A 22,328-nucleotide genomic window follows, 5' to 3' on the forward strand; every position below is an offset into this window, starting at 1 on the left:
CCATGGGAATTGTGCAAAAAGTAAGTCAGTGATTTGGAATTTAAAGCCAAAGCTGTGGTACAGAAATAACATTACAAAATAATCTTAAATAGTTTACAAGAGGTATCCACGTTTCTTTAAAAAAAAAAAAAACCTCCGAATTACTTTAACTCTCTTTGGTAATAATGCTGGAAATATTCTCACTAATACTAATGAGTAGTTTACTTTGGCCCTGTAAATAGACAGAACCTGGACTTTGCATTCACTATTGTTCACACTTGCTAATGAGTAACTCCATTGAACTTCAATCAACAATTGATTTGAAGGGCCCACCTGTGAGCAAACTGGCCTAATATAGGCATCTGTCCCCTGTCAGAGATATTTCCTTGAAAGGTAAACAGCTGCATACATGCAAGACCCTTTGATGGTTTTCAGACAATCAGAAACTGGGGAAGGAAGCTGTTGGTTGTGAAATTCCTAGATTCACAAGGACTTCTTTCTTAGAGAATGCTCTCTTGGGCAGTTTGTTTTCCCTCACTTTATCACACCATTTTCTTGAGGCACTTTTGAAGCTGGAGGTCAGCCCCCTTTCCACGGGACCTTGAAATGCCTTCATGGACTTCTAAACTACCTCCCTGGGCCACCCATCCTCTCCCTTCTTCCCTCCCTGAAGCCAAGCTAATATGAGTCAGTCTGAGTTTCTCTCCGTAGGAAAATGGCAGCCCAAATTTGGAGGCTTGTCGGGAACATGATGGATATTCTGATTCAGGCAAAACCGCAGTACTTGGCCCTGATGGTCCCTGGGCCATGGGAGGGGGTGAGAAAGGGTTAGGGAGGAAACAAGAATGAGGAGGAGATTGTCAGAAGTAGAGGGAGGAAAGGCAGGCTAAAGATGTGAATGATTAAAAGGAAATGAAATTATAGCACTTCCTAGTACACAGACTTGCTAAAATTAGGCTAATTGTTTTCTATAGCAGTTCCTCAGGATATTGTTTTAATAAACAGATGAGAATGAGTTATATGAATGATAAATAATGGATACTTCATGTGATCTCTAAATTTATTTTTATACCAACTTCAATTATTAATATACCTAACAAACCCATTTTTCATACTATAGTAGGAGTTTTTGACCTGGGAATCTGAAATTTTTTATTTTAATATTTTGATAATTTCATTTTTATGTAGTTGTTTTCCTTTGTAATACCATGTACTTTATCTTATGCATTTATCAACATTATTCTGAGATGGTGTGTGCAGGTTCTAGACTGCCACAGGGATCCATGCCCTAAAAAAGGCTAAGCACCCCTGAACTTCAGCCCAACTTCTATCCAATTATCATACCTCTTGACATACATATTTTCCAAAATTAATGGAGCTATATTGACTATTACCTCTTCTAACATGCCTCTGGGTTAGAATTCCCCTCTCTGTTAGTTCTTTGATCTTGGGGAACTCACTTCCCTGCCTTCCACCCCAGGCCTCAATTTCCTCATCTGTAAAATGAGGGGTTTGGAGTAAGTGACCTTTAAGGCCCCACCTGTGATTTTTTTGACTACTGGGAAATAACTTTCTGTCTCTGAACCTCACCTCCCTTCTGGCTTGGTCCAGATAATTTCTCTGCGAATTCTCTGGATTTTTCTAAGTGAAGTATGTTACTAACTAAAGTTAGAGATGATTATGTCTCTACATGACCAGTACTTCTGTGTTTAATTTTTCTCTATTGTCATGTAATTTTCTCATAACTGAAAAAGTAATAGGAAAAAGAGATATTGTTATGCACCCCTCTAGGAAAGCTGCGAGTATTTTTTCATTGCATATTAAATTAGTTGCTCTCCTTAGTTATTCTGAGTTACCTAAAAGGCACAAAGTAGTCCCAGTGGCAGAGTGCTGTGTTCAGGGATTGTTTTTCTTCATAAGCCTATGAAGAACCAGGAGAAAATAGATGTCACAGGTTGAATATTTATTGCAGTGTGGCATGCTAATTTAGCTAACTTCCCAAAAGAAAAATGGTGCCCAGATAAGCCACAAAGCCAGGAATGCAAATTGATAGGAATCCATGGCCATTTAGCATCTTAAGGGACATGATTTATATTTGCTATTTTTTGAGAGACAGAATATCATTTTAAGTAGCCATTCATGAAATCATTGCTTAATCGCATGAGAAAATATATGCAAAGTATTCTGCAATCCCTAAGGAACTATATGAATGGTAGCTATTGCTTAATGCAGACCATTTTCTCAAATTCTTATAAAGTTGTCATTTCTTTCTCTGATTTCCAGGACCTAATCAATTTACTTAATAAAAAAAAAAAAAGTCCTTGCCTTAGCAAAATCCTACTTAACAAGATTTATAGTATATACTGATAATGGATAACAGAAGTATTTCTATCTATTTATTTCAAAATCTTTCTTGCATTCTCTTCCTTTCTTTGTAGTTTGATAATGAATTGGTAATTTACCAATACTTAAGAATCCTCTATCATAGAATAATAATTGCTACTACTATTATTATTATTATTATTACAGTAGCTAGCATTTATGTATCACCTACAATATTCAGGCACTGTGCTAAATGCTTTACAAATATTATCTCATTTGATACTCACAACTGCCCTAGGAAATAGGTGCTGTTATCCCCATTTTACAGTGGAGGAAACTGAGGCAATCAGATTAAGTGACTTACTCAGAATCACACAGTGTCAGACTGGATTTGAACCACAGGCTTCCTCACTTGAGGCCCAATGCTCTATCTACTACAGCACCTAGCAGCTTGCAAAACTCTGTTCCTTATACTGAAAGACATGGTAAACTTAAATATAGTACAGTCCCTGGCATCAGAATTTACAGACGAGTGTGAGGATATAACACACAGGTGACAGTCCAGACATGGGATACAATGTCAGCAATAGCATGGTGGCAGGAAATTTCAGGTGTCTGTTCAGAGCCTGGGGTGTAAAATATGTGGTAGAGAGAATATGCTGGAAAAATAGTTTTGGCTGTAGTTTGCAAAGGGGCTTCTAAGTTAAATACAGAAGTTTGAACTTTACTTGGTAAGGAATAGAGAACCGCAGAAGGTCTGTGAACAGAGGAATGAGAGACATAAGCACATTTAGGAAAAAGGGCATCCTTCTTAGGCAGGTGTTCTTGTGAACATTTTAAAAGTAAACTAAGTAGACCTCACCTTTTTTTCATACTAGAGTTTGTCGTGTTTCTCTTTTTAAAAATCACAATAAAAGTATGCAAAGAAAGCAAATAAAATCTCCTTTGACCCAGAAATTCCACTACCCCAAGAAAGTCAGTGACTAAAATGAGAACTATCCCAGGGAAGTCAGTGATTAAATAGAGAACTCTCATATACATCAGATATTTATAGCAGCATTTTTTTTTTTTTTGGTGCTAGCAAAGACCGGAAAACAAAGTAGATTCCCATCAATTGTGGAATAGATGACCAAGTTGTGGTTCATAAAAGTAATAATATTTTTATACTATAAATAACAATGAATATGATAAATGCCAAGAAGCAGGAGAAGATTTATATGAACTGATGCAAAATGAAGAATGCTGCAGTAGGATGACTATATATACATTTGCTACCACATCGTAAATGGTAGTGAATAACATTAACAGCATAGCTGAAATGGAATGTTGTCAAATTTTAAAGACCTAACTGGACTCCAAAGACGGGAGATATGAAGACACCTCCCTCCCTTCATTATACAGCTAGGCATCTATTGGTGTGGAATGCTGCAAATAATATGAGACTTTTTTCAATATGCTGGACTTTTTTTTTAATTTCTTTTATTATTCTATTTTTTTTAAGCATTAACAAGCCATGAATTTTCACCAATTATTAGAATGCATTGCTTTCTTTATCATTTCTTTATCATAGACTTAGAACTTGGGGAAATTCCACCCCATCAATTAACAGATGAAGAGACTGGGGCGGAAAGGCTGAGTACCTTGCCAAATTTCACCCAGGTAGTAAATAGTGGAGCTTAGTTTCAAAACCAAGTCATCCAACTCCAAATCCTGGACAGCAGATTTTGGGGGAATAGTGGGGTGGAGGAAAAGGCACTAGACCTATGATTTCACTGCTATAGAAATTGCCAAAGAGGACCGTAAATGCAAATCAGCAACTTCTCTGCAATTAATTGTATTTCTGTGGGTCATTGAGAGAGTTTAGGTGATTTGTCCCCGCTCACATGGTATTTGTCAGAAGCATCATTTGAACCCAACGATTCCATATTTGAGATTTACTCTGCCCGTCATGCCAAATATCCTTTTTTATATAAACCAGATTTTAAGTCAGAGAAATATGTAATTGTTAAATAAAACTTGAAGAGAATTGAGTTTTAGCTTTATTATATTTCTTTGAAAATAACAGATACAGTCTGGCTACTCCCAGAATATACAGTGTATCCACCTTGTATGATCTCACTATTATTGGTACAGATGTTGAATGATGTACAGTGTGGTTCATGATGCTGTTATGAATTTGGTAAAATATATTTCTTGCCTTTCTTTTTGTAACCCATTTTAATTAAAAATTCTTAACCATTAGCAAATTAAAACTCACCATCATTTTGGGGCACATAATAGCATACGATGCTGTTATCCTTTGGTATGAATAAGCAGAGGGTTTGTGTGGAATCAATTTGACCATTTTTATCCTGATTTTTTTCCCTTAGGTTTCTAATGTCCAAGCAAGGACAGTCCTGCTCACATGGTCCCCTCCCACTGGCCTTTCAAGTGGAGATAGGCCCCATAACAGCCCGCCCTACCCCTACAGCTATGAAGTGGCCTTATCAGACAAAGGGAGGGATGGAAAGTACAAGATCATTTACAGGTAAGGTTGTATAGATTATTTCTGTTCCCTTCTCCAGGAAGGAAAATGAAATAACCCTAGTAAGATGAATGTTTGCCATTTACCTTTTTAATGAGTAAAATTTATTTTTTAAAGTTTTCATGTATTAATCTTTTCTGAGAGGCTATCTGAGATAATCAGTAGAACAGTGGAGCCAGAATCAGGAAGACCTCGGTTCAAATCTCACCTTGGACACTTTGCTAGCAGTGTTAGCCCAGAAAAGTCATTTAATTCCTCTGTACTTGGGGTTATTCATCCATAAACTGAAAATGTTGAGTTCTAAGGTTCCTTTTAATTCCAAATCTGTGATCCAGAAAGAACTGACTTCAGGTCCCACCTGTGACACATACTCCCTGTGCCAGTGTGTACATCATTTAACATTGGTGCCTTAAGAGCTGTCCCCGAATGCACAGAAAGTGCTGACCCAGGAACTCCCTGTGCCAGTGAAGTGAAAATCCAGTCACCTCTCGCTTCTGATGAATCAAGAGCCAATAGTTTGGGGCTCTTTAGGTCCCAAGGCCCTTCCTCTAATTCCTTCTCCTCTTTCCCTACTTTCCATCACCCCAACTCCCTGCCCCACTCCATAGGAGTCACCACAAGGAGATGGAACACAGGGAAACACCCCCTCCCCATTCATGCCTTGAGGTTGGAGAGCTTCAGGAGCTGATGGTCTCTGCCCTCGCTATAGCAAAGTGAGAATGAATGACTACTAACCCAAGTCAAGAACAATTAATGTTCCTTACGATGTCCATTAGAGTCTTTAGTGCTGATAAGAGTTTTAGGCACACTGTGGAGTGAATAGCTTTTGGGGGCCAGCCTCAGAACCCAGCCACTGCCTTGAATGTTCATTCTTGGGGAGCACATGTTCCAAGATTGAATCAGCTGATTTGGCAGAAACTTTTAGAACATAACTATCCATAATTTGGGGGCTTCATCTTAATTTAAAGGGATATTTTCTATTAATATTCATAAATCTCTACTGAAATTTAAAAATATGACTAATTTGACTAAAATTTTACTTTTGAATTTATTTAAAAATGCATTTTCTTTGGGGTTTTTTTTAAACAATTAAATAATTATTAGCATCAGAAAGAAAACCCCATGGAAATTAACTAGAGCTTCCCGACAGAACCGAATGAACACATCCACTTTGAGAATATTAGATGAGTGAAGTAACCTGACTTGATCTAAATTATTTCATTTCTAATTCAACTCAACAAGCATTTATTCAAATCTGCTGTTTTCAAAGCTCAGTGCTACGTAGGTGCTTGGGTATGACCAGAATGAAATAGTCCTTGCCCATAAGGAGTTTACTGTCTACTGGAGCCACAAAATGACCACACACATTAGCATCGGAGTACAAATTATGGATGGAGACAGATAGGTGCCAAGCTTAGGATATTCATTTCAACTTCTTTTGACCTCAGTATCTCTGTCCTCAGATGACAAGCGTTATGACTTTAGCTCCTTATATGTAGTTGATGGTTAGAAATGATGTGGAAGACAGACCAGCTGCTGGGTTATGGAATATACCTTTGGGAAAATTAATCTTCCATCTTCTGAATATAGAAAAGCAACCCTTAGTGTTTATTCCCTATCTTATCAAGTCTAATATCACCTTTTCGTTCATCTCCTTTTCTCCTTTGGGAACTGAATTGTTTCCGAAGCTGTTTTCAAAACTTAACGGATGGTTTTTCTTTTCAGTGGAGAAGAATTAGAATGTAGCCTGAAAGACCTTAGGCCAGCCACAGATTATCATGTCAGGTGAGTTATGGTACCCAAGTTGTGTTTTATTCGAAAAGCTAAATCTCTTGTGTTGATGCATAGTATGTTTTCTTTCTTTACTTTTTTCTTTCTTTTTCTCCTTCCTTCCTCTCTCTCTCTCTCTCTCTCTCTCTCTCTCTCTCTCTCTCTCTCTCTCTCTCTCTCTCTCTCTCTCTCTCTCTCTTTCTCATCTTCCTTCTTTCCTTCCTTCCTAAATCAGAATCATGGATCTTTTGATTTACTTCTGGCATTCTCTATATTTGATATATGTCTTTCAGATTTCAAGCATGCATCTCCATACTCCATGACTGACAAGGATTACAGGGACAGGAAATGCATAAGCCTTATTAAAAGTAACAGAAAAAATATAGATAGGGAGTCTTAGCTCTATATAATTAAATTCCCAGAGAAGGTTGTTTGTTTGGGTTTTTTTAGTGTTGTATGACATTCTAAGATCAGAATGATTTTCTCCCTGAATACCTTTACTCATAACACGCCTGATAGATTCTGTGGTCAATTATTAGCTACAATTACTGTTTCTTAACCTGCATAAATTTTTCCATTCAGAACAAAAAGGCAAACAGGGCCTTCTCTAGTTTGGAGAATCACTAAAGACTGTAAGAAAAGCGAGCGTTCTTTTCAATGGGTCAGTAGTACTGCAGATGAAAATCTTGTGTGAACTAATAAAAATTAAAAAAAAAAAAACCATTCTCATCAATCAATCAATCAATAAGCAATTATCCATTGCCAGACCCTGCACCGGTTTTTTGGGATAGAAAGACAAAGTGAAACCAGTCCTTCCCTTGTGGAGCTTACGTTCTAATGGGCTTGGCAGCCATTTGTTAAAAGTCATGGAGATGATAACAGCCGAAATGGACTAGAGCTGCCCCCAGTCTCAGCATCCATCTCCGACTGCCACGTGTTTGTACAAGCCTCATGCAGAAAATGCCCTCTGTCCTTATTTTTACCTCTTATCATCCTTATCTCCCGTTAAATTTCAGTTCCCATGTCACATCCTCCCGAAAAAAATATACCTAGGAAATGATTAACAAAAGGAAAGAAAAGAAAAATAGAATACAACATTGATAATTTATGGTTTTCAAAGTCATAATGCAAGAATGTTTCTATTTGACTTTGACACCACTGGGCTAGAAGACAGGGGTATGCTGGAGCCAATAAGTTGGAGAGAGTCTATTGTTAAATCTATTTTGTGAAAATTTACTCCTTGGAAATTAGAAAATACTATAAATAAAGACTGATTTATTGTTTTGTTGAAGAAAGTGATGAAGAAAATGTTAATAATATAGATTAAACTTAAAAGTGTGCTTTTGGTGCATTGTCTTCCTGCCAGAGACCCAGCTATTAAATAGTTATCTAAGCATCCACGACAGATACGCTCAAAGCTTGGGGGGTAAGGGAGGACAGCAGGTGTTCCCATACAACTTGGGTTGAGTATTACCACTGGTTCCTGCCCTAATGGTATAATGTTCCCCTGAGCTATACAGGTTTATGAAGGAGATAGAAGAGGATGGAAATTTAAAAACAATTATTATAACACAACACAGAAGAAAAAGCAGTGGCTTTAGAGTCAGAGGCTTTGGATTCAGATCCTGACTCTGCCCCTTGCTATCTGGGTGGCCTCAGTTTCCTCATCAGTCAAATCAGAAGATTAGACTGGAAGACCTCTAAAACATATGATATGGTCTATGACCTAAGTACATTCATAGAAACAATGTACATTATATATATAAAATGTATAATATATAATATAATGTATAAGTACAAAATGAATACTGCAGTAAAACAACAATAAAAAGCCATGTTATAAACTTTATATATAACACAAAGGTTAATAATAACTTATTATTAATAATAATATTAATATTGGTATAGTTTAACAATAACAAGAAGTTGGAGAGTTCACAATCTAATAGAAAGTAGGTTCTTTTGCATTAAGAACTTATCAGTCTTAGACTTAATAGTATAATAACACCTTAGGTTTATGATTTCAGGGATTTGCAATTTTGTCAGGGGGAGAACTCCCTTCACCAGCTCAATCCAGAACAATGGCCAATCTGCTTCACTGGTAGAGGGTGTTTTTTACTCCCTCTAGATAACAGGGAGTTGTCTATTTAAGAAAACAAAATAACCCCCGCACCAGTAATAGGTGCTGTGTGTTACTAGTGCCTCAGGATTAAAATACAAGAACGAAACCCTAAAGAAACAGAGAGTCTCCCAGAGTGACACACCACGGACACAGCTCTATAGACAGGAAGTAATTGGAAGGAGAAAACTCCCAGCACCTGGTGAATGCAAGGAGACCACTCTTCTCTACTAAACTTAAAGCTTTTGCTCCTCCTCTCCACTCCCTAGTATATTAGATATATATAATTAATATATTAGTATATTAATTAAGAACGTGTTATCACTCACTTTAAAAAGCATCAGAATAATTTAAATTTCCCAGAGAGCCCTGGATTGGATTTGGAATCAGCAGATTTGGATACAATTTAATTCCTTGTATTTATGTCCCTGAAAGCTAACACAGTGTCTGGAACACAGCAGGTATTTAATAAGTGCTTGCTGTAAAAAATAAATAAATAAAAATTTAAAAGTTAAAAATAAATAAAAAACAAAAAAAATATTTTGAAAAATGAGGGCTTGCTGTTTAGTTAGTTAGTTCTCTGCCAGGTGTAACTTTGGACAAGTCACTTTCCTTGACCTCAATTTCCTTCTCTGTAAAATGAAGGTCTTGGAATAGCTGGTCTGCAAGGACCCTCCTAGCTCAGAAATTCTTTAAAATTTTTGATTCTCTACCAGCTTCACAGCAGGATGTTTCGGGTCTGTGCTTCTTAGTGACAGGCATTGTTCTCATCACTCAGCAGCCGCAGGAAAGTTTGGCCCCCGTAACTTTCCCCAAGATGTGATCTTGGGGATAACATTTCCCAGACCAATTATCACGTGATGAAACATCTCCCCAAACCGGCTTTCAGTAAGTGGCCGTCCCTGCTGACAGGGTGATGGGGCACCGGCCGATCAGGTTACAGATGTGCTTGGGGAGCACATTTCTGAGAATCCTCATGCACCTGCTTCAGCAGCATTTTGCCAGGACAGTGAATGTGGAGAATTCTTCAACACTCCATTAATTGTGGGACTTTTGTTTTGTGGTGGGTTTTTTTTTTTGAGGGATGTTGTTTTTTCTTAAATAAAGTGGCTCTCCATTCTTCTGGATAGAGGCAAATTGACTGATTTTTAAAGAATAATAATATTTTATATCTTCCCCAGTTTGCACGTAATAAGAATTCAAGTTCTTGTCTTTCTTTCCTCGCAGCCCTGGCTATCTGGCATTCGCCAGCCCAGAGAAGATGTTGCAAACAAATGATAACATAAAATACAGTGTGTCATAGAACCCCAGACCTAGAAACTTAGAGCATATCTAGTCCAGCACTTTTATTTTTCAGACAAAAAAACAGAGGCCTTGGGAGATTAGGTGACTTAGGATTTTAGCATTAGTGCCAAACAAGACCTTAGAAGTCAGCTAGTCCAACTCCCCCTCATTTTACAGATGAGGAAACAGACCAGAGAAAGTTAAGTGACTTGCCCAAGGTCACCAACGCCAGATTCAACCCCCACTTTCTCCTCACTCTGAATCTAGCCCTATCCACCGGGCCAATATAAACTCTTCGGACTCAGTGTCTACAATGCATATAACATTTCTCAAAGAGGGCTTGCTAATAACTATAGAGCTGGTTTATTGAATTCCGTTGTTGTGACCATTGGTTCATCAGAATGTAAAGAATAATTTAATTTAAGCAGACAAAATGTTTTGATAGATCCCACCTATTTGGGATACCTCATTTTTCATAAGCATTTCACAGATATAACTATGTCCCCAAACCAGAGCAGTTCTTTGTATTTCTTGGGGAGCCCTGCCAAGCAGAGAGTGATTGGCAGATTGGTAGAGGAACATGAGTCAGCCCTCCCATCAGGAAAACAGGGGCTCATCTCCTACCTTTGACACATCGTATTGATTGTCTTTGTTGTTGTTGTTAAAGAGAATTAAGTGTTTTGGTGCATGTGAACAGAAAAATTTCAGCACTAAAAGTACAAATATGAAGAAATCTTGTAAAACTGCATGAGGAATAAATTAATGATGACCCACTTTTAACCCCAGAGAATGTAAGATTCTAAATTTTTACTTCATTTTCTGCTATATTCACTTGAATATCACCTAGAAATAGGACTCCTAAACTAATTTATATTAAAAAATAAGCTATTGTTATGTGAGACTTCTGATTCTTAGGAATCCATTATATTCAATTTTAAGCAAAGAAATGTTTGTTTCTCTAGACTGAGTTTCAGTATGCCATTATATTCTCTTCTGTTTCTCCCTAACACTAATAGAATTTCATGTCATTGAAAATGGCTATGACCTCTCAATGCCACTATACCTAACTCTGTTTAACACTATCCATTGTAGTCAAGATACTCATCTGCATAGGAGAGAGCTTTCCCTTACCATGATTTCACCTTAATAATGAAATCCGAGATCTGGGCAAATGATAAATCAGTCAGAATAAATCAGTTTTTATATGTGTGAAGAAGGTAGTAAGTTATAGAACAAAATGAGAGTAATGGAATTTTCTCACTTAGAAAAAAGAGAAATTAGACATGGCTTGTAGGATCCCTACAAACATCAAAATAAAGATTATTTTTTCATTTTTGGGAAGAGAAAACATTATAAGACAAGACACCAATTTCTAATTTTGTGTTTCAGTGGGAAAAAAAATTGCCCCGCAGGCTTGAAAGCCCAAATATCAGATGCTGGATACATTTTCAGCTATTCATTGAATAATAACTTCGTTCATGCCACTTTATAACAGGGATAGAGAAAATGTCAGTGAAACACCAAAGTAGTAGGTATCCTTCTTGCATATTGGGTCTAGAGAGATTTGACTCCTATGCCCAAAATCAGAGCTGATCCCTTGAATTTGAATGACCTTCCATGTTAACATCCTTCGTGAGGATTTGCCCAGGTTCAGCAGCAGGCGAGGCATGTGGATCTGCCCTTGGCAGGAGGTGAAACTTTAACATACAAAGTCTCTGAATCCCAGTGGTGGGAAGGCATCTTAGCATCCATGTTTGCCAGCTCTTCCCTGAATGAAATCTCCGCTGTTAACAGACCCAACTAATGGGAACCAGCTTCCAGTGTGGGGGAGGTCACTGCTGCCTGCAGAAAACTCTGATTTCATTTGGGCTCCTGATGAACCCAGATTTGCTCATTTGTAACTTCTGCTTTTTGTTCATGCTTCTGTCCTCTGGGGTTCAACAAAATAGGTTTAATCTCCCCTCCTCCAGTAATCCCTTGAAATACATGGCCACACCTTTCCCTGGACCTAATTCTGCAGGGTCTTTGTACTTGGGGGTGGGAGGGCAGTAAGTAGCAGCTGGGGGAGGGGGGCCAGGGAGGGATTCTTGTAGAGATGGCACTTGAAAATGTCAATGGAGGAGCTTCTGTTAACATACTTCTACATCCCAATGATTCTGAATTCCAAGGACATAAAGGGCCAGCAGGAGCAGAGAACATGGCATGGTCTGAATAGTGAAAGGAACACATGGGGAAAGCTCTGGACAAAAACTGAGAGAAAAATTAGGATCATTTTTGGTCTTTGCCACAGAATTCATGTATGTATGTATGTATGTATACATGTGTGTGTTCTTCTTTTCAGGGTATATGCAATGTACAATTCAGTAAAGGGATCGTGCTCAGAACCCGTTAGTTTCACCACTCACAGCTGTGCCCCTGAAAGTCCCTACCCACCCAAGCTATCACATCGGACCAAAAGTTCACTCACCTTACAGTGGAAGGTAGGCAGATCAGAGTGCCAACGATTATCATACAACTGATCTAAATATTGAGTTGTGATCATTATTTGACTTTTATGTAAATACTTCAGTGACTAGTATTTAATTGTTACAATTTTTCATGACTGTACAGTGAAGGTGTCTAATTGGGTGCTGTTGATTGGATTTTTGGTGCAGATGTAGCAGAATTTTAAAAGGGGACACTTTGGAAATAATTTTTATTTATTTGTTTATTTTAGTGGGAGCCAGAAAATGCATCTCTGGCTATCACTGGAGGGATAATTCAGTGATCAGAATCAAAACATGGGTGCAAGAGTCATGATTAAAACTTAGCCTGAGTTCTTCCATGTTTCATGGGATGGGCAGGCAGATCATTCTGGCCTGCATTCTTAAAGGGTTAGCCCCTAACACTGAGGGCATGGACCCATTGGACTATTTCATGGTCATCTTGAATTTCATGGTTTTAATCAAGTAAAGATCCCCAATGACTTCTTGATTTCTTTTTTCTCTACTTAAGTGGTTGTGATTCTCTTCATTTCAGTCAGTGATCACTATAAGCAATGCTTTTCAAATCCTGCAGAGTATTTATATGCACAAGTCAAAGATCAGATAGCATAATTGACATATAGGAAAAGCATTGGGCAAAAACTGGAATGAGAATTAGGATAATCTTTGAACACAGCTACTGAATCCCTATGTATGTGTATACTTTTTTAGTATAATTAAGACTCAATTTTAATTAACTATGTTAACATTTTCTAAACTCTGATAAAATCTCTTTAATTCAGGCTAGATGTAGGCAAAGTCCAGTTCCCAAGTAGGAATATGGAGTAAGAAAAGGTAGGAATTCTGAAGTATTTTAAGGAAATGCCTTTTTATGCAGGTAACTGCAGGCAGCTATTGTCCCTAGCTTAACATTGAATTATATTCCCAACATTGGTTTTTATATTTGCTGATATGAAACTCAGAAGCATTTCCTCCTCCCCCCACTAGAGACTAATAGACATGGTTATTTAGGTCTGATGCCAGCCCTAAAAGGCCATGGTGACCCAGATTTTTCTTACTGTCATTGCTTAGAGGCAAAATTAGTAAATTCTTATGAAAGGCATTGTAAAAGCTAACATAGTATGTTGGTGAAAGGGACCTCAGTGACCAAATTGCTCAAGCAATTCTAACCAAGAAAGAAGTCCCCTGTGTGGCATCCCCTTGCCCACTGTGACCACTAGTCATCCAGCCTTTGCTTTGAAGACCTAGGAGTTTAAAAACAGAAAGCAGACAGCTGAGAAAAGCAGTTACTAGTGAGGATTATTTCCCCATTGTATTCCTGGAAGAAGCAGGAAATGTAGCCAGGGGAGCGATGAAGTACTTCTAAAGGTTACCTGTAAAGCACAGGCTTTTCCTGTGATCCTACCTGGGCAAGTAACCGCATGGTGTTTACCCAGTAGTATGGATGAAGTCATCACTTTATGGCTGTCTCAGCCAGTAGGCCAAAGTTGAAATTGGCTTAGAAACTGAACCATCCTATTTTCTCTCCTGGCTTCCAAGGATAATCCAGGTCAGTGATTACCCAACTTTCTGGACTCACAGCTCCCTGTCATTGTTGACTTGATTTCTTGACATGTAGACATCTCCTAAAAGTACTGTATGGCCTATATTTATATCTTGGGGGAAAAAAAGAATTAATTTCCAGTTTTATTTTGAGGATCTTATGGTACTTTTGTAGAGATAACTAAAGACAGCCTGGGGAATTGTGCAACAGTCAGGGTTGGTAATCACAGATTTAGACTCTGCTTGAAACCAACTGGATGAAATTGTGGTCTTGGGTGGTCGATGGCCATCCCAGCAGTTTTAATAATTAAGAAGAAAGCAGTCCCTTCACATCAGTGTTTTCCTTTTATTGACTTAGTCCTCAGAAATACATCCCAGGCCTTTTCAGTACTCTTAGAAATGAAAGCGCCTATTTTAGTTTCAGCTTTAATTTCTTGATGATGGGCCTCCCAGACTAGGATTTCTCAAGTTACGAGAGATTAGTAGACATGAGGATTCTCCAAATAGCTGTTTGGTGATGAAGGTGGCAGTCAGAACCCTCCTTGCTCCCCCTTCCTTTACCACTTTACTTTAGTGTGCTTTGCTTCTGAGAGAAGAAAACAAGATTCCCAGACTACTGTTTGTCAGTGTCAGCTGCATGAATTGACTGCCCATTATATAAAACTCTTAAGGGCAGCATCCAAAAAAAGAAATCACATGCACAGCTTCCTCCCTCAAGAAGTTTAAAGTGTAGCTGGTTCTGTAAAGAACATGTTCACTCTAGTGTGATTTATGAATGAGCTTAAAAAATGAGTTGCTGAGGGATGTAAGTTTTGTTCAGCAGCATCTGAAAGACAAATTGTGAGGTTTGGTGGCTGGGTTGGTTTGTGACTGACTGGGTTAAGTATGTTGGGGCTTTAGAGGTCTTGAGAGCCCTTGTAATTCATGCAGTAACATAGTAGTCTTTGATACTCTCAAGACATTGAAGAATTGGAGGGAAGGCATTGGGTTAGACCCTCTGTGGTAGCTATGCTAAAAGATCTCTTCAGAGACCTCAGAAGAACAGAAAACACGGGCAGGCTGCAGTCTACACTGGTGAGGGGAATTACTCCCATCAGTAGGCCTATCACAGGTAAAATAGAGGGATAAGATGTTTAATGTTAAACTATACTAATTTCCTTTCTTTCCTTTATTTTTTTTTAAGGCACCAATTGACAACGGTTCAAAGGTCACCAGCTACCTTTTAGAATGGGATGAGGTAGGTATCTTTTTATCCATCTGTTAAAATACCATTCATTTAAAAAAAAGATTTCATTGACCAAGTGTCATCTTACTAGCATCAAAGAAATATTACACATGAGCAAAAACCACACGAAAGTTGGAAAATGTAGTAAAAGTCAGATGTAATTATTGACTGTTGAAAAGTAAGGCAGAATCAAGTGGCAGGCGTACTCTCATTTTGGCTTACAAATGCTACTCAAATCAAAAATTAACTCCTTTTATCATTTCTGGCAGTTTTGTTCTATATCTGTATAACTATTAATCAGGCATCATCAGTTATTTTTTTTAATCTTTTGATGGTACCCACAAGCCACCACAATTAAATTTGAATTGTAAATGGTAAGAAATCATGGTTATGGCTGAAGAAAAATATTTCTTTTTTTCTTCCCCCCCCTTGTCAATTTCATGGAGTCATTTTTAACACATGGAGTTGAAGTCAGTATGTCATTCTGTACTTTTTTTGCCCTTTGGAGATTCTTTCATACAGTGTCAGTTTAGAACTCTTCTGGAATCTCAGTATTGTATGGAACCCATATTGGAGTTTATGCCACCACCTTACACCATGGATGGGGTGTTTTTGTTTTTACATTCAGTGCCCTCTTACTCTCTATTGATTATTGTCAGGACCAAGGTCCAGTGCAGCTTGGTGTTGATTGGCAGAAACTCAGCTTGAAAAACAATTGCTTCAGAAGGCCTTGCTTCTAACACGTGCCATTCATTTTTAGCAATCTGGGTCATGGCTCTATTTGGCCATATTTTCTTTGTGCTATTCTGTTTCCCAGTGATTATATCTCCGTATCAGCGATTTTGCAAACAGCCTGGAGATTTTTGGCACAGGAAATATCAGGTCCAGGAAAAAGAAGGTCATTCCATTCCTAATGCAAGATAACTAATATCCGTGGATTAAACTTTAGGGAGTAGAAAGATTGAGAAGATTGCAGATCGGGGCCAAAAAGAAATGAATTAATTTTAAAACCTTGTCAGATGTGGAAAACCAAAGGCATTGTTATTACCGTTGCTGTTACTGTTGTTGTTGCTGTTGTTTAACTAACTGTAAAATGATCGTTGCCCAGTGGGATTTGTGAGATAGAATTTAACGTGTGAGAAGACCCTTCACCACTTGCAGCAGAAGCTTATTTCCCCATCTGGATTACATCTGAACAGACTGGGTTCCAAGAAACCAAAAGACAATGATCTCTTGTTCTTAGGAACTTAGCAACGAGCTCAAGGTGTACAGGCTGTTTAAGAGTCAGGCTTGACCAGGATGCCTTACAAATAAGGCATTATTTTACTTAAGGTGGTCTGATTGAAAAATGAAACCGCCCAGACGATCCCTGCTGAGAAAATGTCATAGGAGACGGAGAGAGCTGGGAATGAACTCTGCTGGACTGTGAACAAGTAATCGGTAGCATCTTCCCGTCCCCCAAAGGATGAGTGAAATCCTAGCAAAGGCGAGCTTACAGATGCTTTTCAGCTTTTCAGTTTCTCGCACCAGCTTGAAGGTTTTCTTGCACCCTGAAGTTTTACAGGATCTTGTCCTCTACTGATTTTAGGGATGGCTCATTTTTATGTGCATCTCTCTTGGTGCATGTGTGAGGACCAGACATCAGTCTGTATCTCTTGTGTGTTTCCTGTGGCCATTTGGCCTTGGCCTGTGATTTCATGAGTTTAAATAAGGTCATGGTGACCGGTGGAAGAGTGGGATGGGAGACCCAGGTGTTACAGGAAATGGTGATGGTGACTCAGTCTTTGACCTTATTCCTTCTTGGTCAGTAATAGAAGTATCTTGGCTTGATGATGGAAAGCAATGAGCAGATCGTGTGTCTCAGTTGAAATGTATAAACAACGTCTACTGACCAGTTCTAGTCACCAAGGCCCCAGCACAGGTGGCCTGGAGTCCCATGCTTGGCACAATCTTGGGTCATTGCTCTTTGAGCTCATTCTTCTCTTCCATACTTTTTTCTTTCCTTTTCCTTTCTTCCTATTTTTTTCTTTCCCCTCCTTTCCTTCTTCTTTTCCTCTTTCCTTTTTTATTTTTCTCCCCCCTTCCCTCTTTCCCTCTCTCCCTTCTTCATTCATTAGGCTGTAGTATAGAGTGGGATGAGGCCTTACCTTGCCATTTAGTCCATAGCTAAGAAATGAACATCAGTAAATTTCCTCACTCGGAGTTCCCTGCATCAGCCAAGTACCAGGTCTGACCCAGAAAGTATCCATTCCATCTCCTTCACAGAGATGTTGTGATGGTGCCCAAATGGCATCCCCTACCCCTTCTCTTCCAGGGTTACCTTGTATGTACTGTGAGGATCCAGTGAAACAACACATTTTACATGTATGCTGGCTATTAGCTCTTCTCATATATATAGCCTGAATTTATCTAGCACTTGACACACTTCAAAGCACCTTTATTTTTTTTAAGCTCATATTGTACTGGCCCCATTGGCCAAGAATATTGCCATAATCTATTTAGTGTCTAAATGCATCACCATCCTGCATAATCACTACAGTGTGAGAGGTCTCCTTTCCCATTAGGTTTTCAGTGAACTGCCACCTAAAATTTTAAATATTGGGCCACAGCTGGCATGAGCGATCCCCAGAATGGACCTCTTGGCTATCAATGAGCCTACTCTGCCGCCTTTGAATTGCCTTTTTCTTGGGAAGATACCCCTTGATGTAGGTCTTACCCATGCTCCTTGTTCCCTGGGCTCAGAATTGTTTCCCATCCTGCAGTGTACTGAGCCAGAAGGTATTTTTCCTGTAATTCCTCTGGGTGAATAGCAGTCGTTAAAGGCAGGATATCATTTTCAGGGCAGCTTCCTTCCAACTTGACGGGCTGCATGAGTCTTCATCACATTTTAATTTCCTTCTGATCACAAACCCCGTGTTTACATTTCCGTCTCCCTCCCAGTGCTAATGAGTGATAGTCTTAGCGAGGACAGGGCAAGAAGGGTTTGAACGCTGCCAGTGACTTCTGTCTTTCTTTGGCTGGCTGTACAGACATCAGACGCCACGCCTATCATCACAGTAAAGCAACGTTTGCCATTGCTCTTAGCTTATTGATGAGTTCACAATGCGGAGAACGTCTCAGCCATGAGGAAGTACCTTTGTGCTTGGTTGTATGTCAGGACGCCAGTTAAAAACCTAGCTTTTAGGAATTTGGGCCTGGCGAAGAATCCAGTATTTTGCCTTTCTGGGCTCCTGGCTGTTCTGTCTCATCTCTGCCTTTGTATGGGATGATCCCATAGACCCAGAAGAAGACTACTTTTCTCACCTATTCCTTCTAAGATTCCTAACTCCCCTCAAAACCCAACTTATTGGCTTCTCAGGGACAGCTGTATCTATGGCCTGGTGTCTAGAATGTTGACCCCGGAGTCAGGAGGGCCCGAGTTCAAATCTTTTTTTTTTTTTTAAGCAATTGGGGTTAAGTAACTTGTTCAAGGTTACATGGCCAGTTATTTTGTGTGGGTGTTAAGTATCTGAGGCCGGAACCGATCCCGGGTCTCCCGACTCTGGGGCCAGTGCTCTTACTCACTGCGCCGAGTTCAAATCTTGCTTCAGACACTTACTAGCTGTGTGACCCTAACCAAGTCTATTTGCCTCAGTTTCCTCATCTGTAAAATGAGCTGGAGAAGGAAATGACAAACCACTTCAGTATATTTGCCAAGAAAACCCCAGAAGGGGGTTTTAAAGAGGTGGTCACTGACAGTTCTTCCTCCCAAGGACCTCACTTTCTAATTGGGAGAGACAGCCCATATCAAAGATGGCAACTGGGGGGAAGATTCCACTCCAGTGGCAAGGCAGATGACAGTGCCGGGGTCTCTAGGGAATAGTGCTGACATAGGAGGCATTAGCTAGGTATAGGCCTCCATTTTACTGGGAAGACTTGTAATGGATTCTTAGCCCATCCAGGTGGTGTGAACAACGGTGGTCTTCTTCCCTATGGGCTTGTGACTATGTCTCAGCCAGCCACCCCTGCAGATATTGTCATGGACCCACAGGTCCTGTCATGACTCCATGCCTGACCCCAAGGCCTTACCTGCAGCCTCTCAGTGGTTTTGTTAATATCAGTCTCTCACCATGCCCACCTAATGTCCGTGGAACCTATCTTCTCCCAGATCCTGCAAATCCAAGCTGATGCCACTGCCCCCAAACCAAGCAAAATGTCTTACATTTCATTCTAGGCCTCCTGACTCCTCCCTGGGGACTATTCCTGACTTAGCCCCCAGACAGTCTGGAAAGGATCCTCTATGGGCTTGTGGAGGGTGGGTACATTTATCCCAAGAAAAACTCACATCTCGAACTTGAAATATCCAGAAGTGTGGTCTTTTCAAGATGCTGCACTATGAAGTTTCATGGTGAGATGTGTGAAGTTCTTAACTTACTGTTATTGATTAAGCAGAAACCATTTCATTCTAGCCTATGTATCTCCAGCCCTTTCCACAGTGATAGTGATTAGCATGCCCATTTTGACTTCTAGGTATAAGTTGGAATAAGTCAAGGCAGAGTCACAAAGGCAAAGAATGGGCAGAAAGCAAATTTTAATGGGAATTAACAGATATTCAGTGGGATTTACAAGGACTGAGTAGATGGTGTGGGTGGTGAGTTTGGGCCATTTAGAGATTTTGGGTTTTTCTTCACTAAGTACCCAGAGGTAAAATTTACAGAATGCTGAGAAGATTCTTTGTCTGAACTGTAACTAGTATATTGCCTAAGTTTTTTCCTGAAGTGACTCAGTTAGCCCCCAAAAGGACTTGAGTGTTCTGGTTTCCTGTTGACTAATAGGAAAAATCAGCTGCACTATAGAATGGGCAAACATTAGAAATGGGGAATTCTCCCAAGGGGACTCTCATTCAGTGCTTATGGAACAGAGGTCAATGCAGTTTACGTGGGCGTGGGACCATGAAGGCTGGATCATAGGTCTGGGGCTGGAATGGAATCAGAGGCCACCTGTCCAACCCACTCATTTTATAGATGAGGTAACTTAGACCCAGAGAAGTCAGTGACTTTCCCAAGGTTACATGACTGCTAATTAGCCACTCCAGGATCTGAACTCACCTTTTCTAACTCTGCTTCCAAGGCTCTTTCTTCCTTACTCTGGACCCCCAAATCCCAGAAAGTCTTCCTGTACTGAAATTTTTTTAAGCTGTTGCAACAGTGATGGAATTAAGACAATTCATAAACTGAGAATGTCTCTAAGAACTGAAGAAAATAAACTCAGAGGACTTAAGGGAAGGTGAAAACAGACAAGGTAGCCGCCTTCAAGTATGAGAATGGCTTTCACCTGGAAAAAGGGCTAGATTTGATGTGTTTGGTCCCCTAGGGCAAAGCTAGGAGCCATGGATGGACGAGGCCAAGAGGCAAATTTAGATTTGTTTATCAGGAAAAACTTCCTGTTGGCCAGAGCCATCCAGAAGTGGGAAGGGCTGCTTCTAGGGGTATTGGAGATCTAAGGAAAAGTCGACATGACCACTAGTTTGGCAGGCCACAGGCAGCAATTAAACTGGTTGGATTCTGAGGTCCCTTCTGGTTGTGGGACTCTCCCCTTTGTAAAATGATGGAGCAGTCATGTCCCAGGACTCCCCGTTAGCTAAACCTAACTGTCCCAAAGGTGCCAAGCAGAGGGACCGTACCAAGAGGGTTTGATTGTTCCACAAGGTGCCCACGGGTTTGCTGTTGGAGAACCCAGCCCCCTGTCTCCCCATTTCAGCAATATTTGCCTTCCTTCCACCTTCTAATCTCCCACAAGAAGCCAGGCTACAGGGCTGAAGAGACACTCGATGCAGAGTTTTAAGTTAAGGCAAAATCACAGGCCTCTGTTGTGATCTGTTCCCATCTGCCATTTGCCACCTGGGGCCCAGCTAAGCAGCCGAACCAAACCTGTGGCAAATATTTTAAATTTTAAAAATGACTCATCAGAGCCACAGAGAAAAGCCTGACTCAGCCTGGTACAGCATGCAGATTACTTTTTTCCTAGGTTTCAGATTATCGTTGGTTTGTTTCTTTACCTTGGACAAGTTGTTCAAGAATAAGCTTGCCTAGAAGATTTTACTTCTCTTTTGAGAGATAGGAAGGTCTGATGCAGCTCCATGTACTGATCACTCGGGTTGTGGTGTCTTTCATACAGAAGCAGACCATAAAAAGCTGTAAGGTATAAGGTCTTTTTAAAAAGTATTGTTTTTTTTATTTTTACATCACTGTCATTTCATAGCAGTAGGTGCCTTCATTCTATCCCCATCCAGAGAGTTATGTTTTACCACAAAGAAGTATTTTTTTAAAAGTAGTCTTCCTGGGGTGGCCAGGTAGCACAGCGAGTAAGAGCATCGGCTCCAGTGTCAGGATGACATGTGGATCGAATCGGGCTCAGACACTTATTACCCACCCAGAAACACCTGGCCGTGTAACCTTGAGCAAGTTACTTAACCCCAATTCCTTAGGGGCGGCCAGGTGGCTCAGTGAGTAAGAGCACCGGCTCTAGTGTTGGGATGACCTGGGGATCAAATCTGGGCTCAGATACTCAGCACCACACCCAGAAATAACTGGCCTGTAACCTTGAGCAAGTTACTTAACCCCAATTGCTTAAAAAAAAAAAGTAGTCTTCTTTTATAAGAAGAGAAAAAAAATAAAATCAGTTCAGCAAGAACAACCACCAAATGCAACATCGTTTGACTGTTTTAAGGTTCCTTACCCTTAGTTCCCCTGTGCTTCAAAGAAGAAAGCCAGGTGGGTCCATTCTCTGTGTTCAAATTTGGTCATTATGAACCTGGGCCATATGCCCAAAGATTTTCTCTGGCCTTTGTCACCTTCCCCTTTCCCTTACCCCAATACACTCAAGGTGACCTGTAGCTATTGTCCATTGTCTAGTCATGCATAAGACCCAGACTTTCATTGAGTCAAATCTCATGCTCATAGAGACTTATTACTGCTAGGTATTGATCTCATTAAGTCATTTGTTTTTAAGGGTGAAAGGCCAATTACATATACTTATCCCTTCAATGACAGAGAGATAGATAGATAGATAGATAGATAGATAGATAGATAGATAGATAGA

General features: G+C 39.8%; 1 protein-coding gene across 4 annotated transcripts in view; it reads left to right on the forward strand.

Annotated features, from left to right (window-relative positions):
* Positions 1 to 22,328, forward strand: part of FNDC3B (fibronectin type III domain containing 3B) — a 388,473-nt gene that overhangs the window by 283,907 nt on the left and 82,238 nt on the right. For all 4 annotated transcript variants that reach the window (XM_069083590.1, XM_069083591.1, XM_069083593.1 and 1 more), the window contains 4 exons: positions 4,671 to 4,828; positions 6,551 to 6,610; positions 12,340 to 12,478; positions 15,207 to 15,260. In XM_069083590.1, coding sequence (XP_068939691.1) covers positions 4,671 to 4,828; positions 6,551 to 6,610; positions 12,340 to 12,478; positions 15,207 to 15,260 — 411 coding nt within the window. The remainder of the gene's footprint in view (positions 1 to 4,670; positions 4,829 to 6,550; positions 6,611 to 12,339; positions 12,479 to 15,206; positions 15,261 to 22,328) is intronic.

Source organism: Petaurus breviceps, unplaced genomic scaffold (genome assembly GCF_028583685.1).
Source record: "Petaurus breviceps papuanus isolate PSGF00001 unplaced genomic scaffold, PetGlider_PUasm1.0 173, whole genome shotgun sequence".
Lineage (NCBI taxonomy): Eukaryota > Metazoa > Chordata > Mammalia > Diprotodontia > Petauridae > Petaurus > Petaurus breviceps.